At 48.7% G+C, this 2147-nt stretch overlaps 1 protein-coding gene across 1 annotated transcript in view; it reads left to right on the top strand.

The window, feature by feature from the left end:
• The window catches only part of HYDIN (HYDIN, axonemal central pair apparatus protein), a 361269-nt gene that overhangs the window by 240742 nt on the left and 118380 nt on the right, over positions 1–2147 (top strand). The window contains exons 30-31 of the mRNA XM_015558788.1: positions 715–839; positions 1251–1387. Coding sequence (XP_015414274.1) covers positions 715–839; positions 1251–1387 — 262 coding nt within the window. The remainder of the gene's footprint in view (positions 1–714; positions 840–1250; positions 1388–2147) is intronic.

The following is a 2147-nucleotide window of genomic DNA, read 5'->3' as shown; positions in this document are numbered from 1 at the left end:
GGTGAGCAGTTAGGCATCGATCAGGCTGGCAGGGGAGTGGTTAGGGGGTGATCAGGCTGGCAGGCAGAAGCAATTAGGGGCAATCAGGCAGGCAGGCAGGCAAGCAGTTGGGAGCCAGCAATCCTGGATTGGAGATGGTGCAGGCTGCGCTGAGGGACACACACACACACACACACACACACACCCATTCACAAATTTCATGCACCAGACCTCTAGTGTTATATAAATAAAATCATACTGTATGTAATCTTTGAGGTTGGCTTTTTTCATTCAGCATGATGCCCTTGAGATCCATCAATATCAGTAGTTCATTGCTTTTTATAGCTGAGACTACTCATGCTATAGATCAGGGGTGGGCAAACTTTTTGACTCGAGGGCCACAATGGGTTCTTAAACTGGACCGGAGGGCCGGAACAAAAGCATGGATGGAGTGTTTGTGTGAACTAATATAAATTCAAAGTAAACATCAGTACATAAAAGGGTACGGTCTTTTTTTTTTTTTTAGTTTTATTCATTTCAAACAGGCTGGATCCGGCCCATGGGCTATAGTTTGCCCACGGCTGCTGTAGATGTACTAGTTGCATACTGTACCCACCCCCATGAAAATGTTAATATCACAAATAGACTGCATATCACCCTAAGGGGTGATATTGCCCACACAGAGAATACATGTTCTAGAAAAGTCTGCTCCTTTTCTCTTCTCTGTTGCTCCAGTTAAGTGCTCAGCTCCAGATGGAAGTAGAGCGACTCATAGTCCAAAACTATAGCATGGAACATCAGAAAATTATCCACGATCCCTTGGACGAAGTCAGCCATCGGGGTCGCCACAGACTAGCCAAGTGAGTGCCCTTCCGTGCCGTTTGTTTCAGAGTACAGTGGAGCGAGCATTGCTGCCCAGCAGAGTGCTCCCTGGCATGATGGCTGGTCATGCAGGAACGCACTCCACTCCCCTCACGTATCTGCTATCCTTCGGCATCCAGCTAACCAGGCAGGAACCTCCGGCTTTGTCTAGTGGACAGGCCCAGGTTCAGGTTCATGAGAGCTCACCTTGAAGGTGTTTTGAGATCATGGCTGAAACAACAGTGTGGACTTCTGAGGGAAGGCGTAGCTGGTTCCTGGTCTCCCCTCTGGGGCCATTCATTGTTCTCAACTCCAGAGCATAGCATTGTGCCCGGGAGATGGGGGAGAGCCTTGTGCTCCCTCACTTTTGGAAGAGTGACTGGTGAGGAGAGCTTGTTGCTCATTTTCAGAATCCAGCTGCCAGAGTATATCCTAGACTTTGGCCACATCATCCTTGGCGACTCTCGATCCCACATCATCAAGATCACCAACACCAGTCACATCCCAGTGTCCTTCCACGCGGAAAAGCGCATCCTGCACGACACAGGTAGCCAGGCCAGGGAGGCCTTTCCCCCTGCACCTTGTCATTTCCAACAATGGCAAGGCCATCTGTCCTGGCTTTCTGGAGAGGAGTGTGTATTTCCTTAATATATTTTTTAAAAAAAAGAAAGAAAGAAAGAAACTGGGCAGTAGGGGCTCCATCATCCTTGATGATCACATCAAGAAACAGTCCCCAGATCCTTAAGAAAGGCACTTTGAGTTGTAAAGCTGATAAGAGGCTTATATGGCCCTCAAAAAAGGTTTACATACATTTCAAAGAGGCAGAGAAAGAACTAACAAGTTCTCTAAAGTGAATGCTCTAAGAAGAGGGAATGGGAAGAAGTCTCTTCTCTTCTTTTTTATTTTATTTGCACTTACATCCTACACCTACCTCTAATCTAACAATCCCTTGCCCCTAGCAACCACTAATCTGTTCTTTACCTCTATACTTTTATCTCAAGAAGACTATCTAATAAAAGAGTAATATGCAAATTGATCATCACTCCAACACACAAGATGGCCTGCAGGGGAGGGCAGTTGGGGGGAACCAGGCCTGCAGGGGAGGGCAGTTAGGGGCGACCAGGCCTTCAGGAGAGGGTAGTTAGGGGCAACCAGGCCTTCAGGGGAGGGCAGTTGGAAGCGACCAGGCCTGCAGCGGAGAACACTTAGGGGTGACCAGTCCTGCAGGGGAGGGCAGTTAGGGGCAACCAGGCTGGCAGGGAAGGGCAGTTAGGAGTGACCAGGCCTGCAGGGGAGGGCAGTTGGGA

Source organism: Myotis davidii, unplaced genomic scaffold (assembly GCF_000327345.1).
Source record: "Myotis davidii unplaced genomic scaffold, ASM32734v1 scaffold453, whole genome shotgun sequence".
NCBI classification, from domain to species: domain Eukaryota; kingdom Metazoa; phylum Chordata; class Mammalia; order Chiroptera; family Vespertilionidae; genus Myotis; species Myotis davidii.
Note: the sequence above shows the minus strand (reverse complement) of the source record. Positions and strands in the feature narration are given on the sequence as shown.